Here is a 2428-nt window from a genome sequence, read left to right as displayed (position 1 = left end):
GGTGTATAGAAAATGAGTTCAGTTATAATGATTTAAATACGTGGATATTAGTTGTTTGAAAAAACGTATATACGTGGCAGGGAATGAGGGAATTAGTGATTTTTATTGGGTTTTTTTTAACTAAAATAGAAAAACCTTAAAAGGGAATTTGGGATATCATGAGTTATGGATTTTGATGTGGTGAGTGAGTGTGAGAATTAGGGCTCGGGAGAATTTACGAAGACGAAAAGGAACCACGTGGTGGTGGATGAATCGAATTGAAAGTGGAGGCCAGTTAAGGTTAGTTTTGTATCTTTCGCCTTTACGAATATGTAGTTATTTTGCTATGTTTATGCGTTGTTGTGGTCCCGAATGTGTTGCGTTGTGGTCCCGATTTTGCTATCTTTTAGCGTTTAGGTTATAATTGGTTTAGTACTGTTATTTTGTGATGGGTCCCGATTTTGGTATGTTACTGTATGTTGAAATGTGTACAATGTTGTGGTCCTAAAATTGCATTTATCAATTGTTTAGAAGTAGTGGTCACCTTTTCTGTTGGAGTGTTTCCTTAGTGGGGATGTTAGTTTGTTCCCCTGTCCCCTTGATGTCTGACTGTTTGCTTAGTTAGTAAAGAGTGAAATCATAATATCCCCCCCCCCCAATGTATAGGTCTTAAAAGCTTGTGCTTCAAACATAATATTGCATGGCTGAACGTATTAAAGTTGTGGTCCATCATTTTGGGCATTTTGTTAGTGATGATAATGGAAATTTAAAATTTAATGGCGAGATAGCATAATGGTCTTGTGATCCAGACCTGTGGTGCTATTTTGGAATATTAGCTTCAGTGAAAGACTTAGGTTATATAGACATAAAAGAACTTTGGTACAGTTTAGGAGGTCAATCAGTGGTGCCAGATAGGTTAGAATTGTTGACTGATGATAGGGGTGTTATGCATATGCTGAATATTGCAAGGTTAAATGATGAAGTTCATTTGTACGTGGTTCATAATACCATGGAACCACACATAATAGAAATGATTGATTGGGTTGATGGTGATGTTAATGATGAAGGTGATGTTGCAAGACAAGTGGAGGGTGAGGCTGAGGGTGAGGTTGAGGGTGAGGATGCGAGTCAGGTTGAAGTTGGAACAGAAATGGAGGAGGGTCACTGTGAGGGTGAGGTTGAAGGTGAGGCTGAAGTTGGAACAGAAATGGAGCAAGGTGAGAGTGAAGTTGCTAAACAGATTGAACATGTTGAGGATGGTGAAGTACATGATGTAGAGGAGGTTGAGGTACATGATGCAAATGATTTTGAGCTAGAAGATGTAGAAGAGGATGAGAATGAGGATGATCATGTAGATGAGGCTGAGGATGAGGCTGAGGATGAGGTTGAGGATGAGGCTAAGGATGAGGCTGGAGATGATGGTCAGGATGAAGATGTAGATGAGTCTGTGAGTGAAGAAAGTCTAGTTGATGTCACCATTGAGTGTGGCATTGGTACTTCGAAAGGAAATGTGAGGGAAGAACAACCTTTCAGTTCAGTAGGTGAGTCTTCAAGGACAACTGATAATGAATCCATGCATGATGTTCGTGGCTTGTCTGACATTGAGTGGGTGTCAGATTAGTTGGATAGTTGTCCAAATAGTGACGATGATGATGATTCCATTCATAGAACTTTGTTTCCCACATTTAGCATGCCTAAAAGTTTGATGGATTATAAATGGGAAGTAGGAACCTATTTCACTGAGAAAAAGGAATTCACAAAGACCATTAGGACTTATGCACTGAGTAATGGTAGAAATTTGAAATTCATGAAGAATGACAAGAAGAGGGTTGCTATAAAATGTTTGTGGGGGCAAGGGGAAATGCAAATGGTATGTTTATTGTGCCTATAAGTCTGATGTGAAGTCACGGTAGCTAAGAAAAGTGATTGATGATCACAGCTGTAGTACAGATTTCAATGTGAAGTTGATGACTTCTAAGTGGTTGAGTCAAAAGATGGAAAAATCTGTCAGAGAGAACCCTAATATGAAGGTCATGGACATTAGGGACAAAGTAAGTAGGAAATGGAATGTAGGAATCTCTAGAAATATGACTTTTAGGGCAAGAGCCATGACAAAAGATAATATTGAGGGGTCATTCAATGAACAATTAGAAGAATTTATGATTATGGTCATGAGCTTCTCATATCAAATCCAGGTTCAACAGTCAAAATATAGGTTGGAAATAGTAATGATGAGTGTATATTCAATAAAATTTATGTATGCTTGAAAGCATGCAAAAATAACTTCGTTAGTTGTAGACCCATCATTGGGTTGGATAGATGCTTTTTGAAAGGCAAGTATGGAGGGGAGTTTCTAACAGCAGTTGGAAGAGATGAAAATGAACAAATTATGCCCATTGCATATGTTGTTGTTGAGGTAGAAAACAAAGACTCGTGGACTTGGTTCTTG

General features: G+C 38.5%; 1 protein-coding gene across 1 annotated transcript; it reads left to right on the top strand.

Moving 5' to 3' along the window:
- The first annotated feature begins 988 nt into the window (after positions 1–988).
- LOC108346798 (uncharacterized) lies at positions 989–1600 on the top strand. Its single transcript, XM_017585845.1, has one exon. It carries the CDS (start codon positions 989–991, stop codon positions 1598–1600), a length of 612 nt encoding a protein of 203 aa, XP_017441334.1.
- The last annotated feature ends 828 nt before the right edge of the window (positions 1601–2428 follow it).

Source organism: Vigna angularis, chromosome 9 (assembly GCF_016808095.1).
Source record: "Vigna angularis cultivar LongXiaoDou No.4 chromosome 9, ASM1680809v1, whole genome shotgun sequence".
NCBI lineage: Eukaryota > Viridiplantae > Streptophyta > Magnoliopsida > Fabales > Fabaceae > Vigna > Vigna angularis.
Note: the sequence above shows the minus strand (reverse complement) of the source record. Positions and strands in the feature narration are given on the sequence as shown.

Bases quoted from the DNA above. Each gene is read 5' to 3' on its own strand.
- LOC108346798 (XM_017585845.1), top strand. From the start codon at position 989: ATGGAACCACACATAATAGAAATGATTGATTGGGTTGATGGTGATGTT.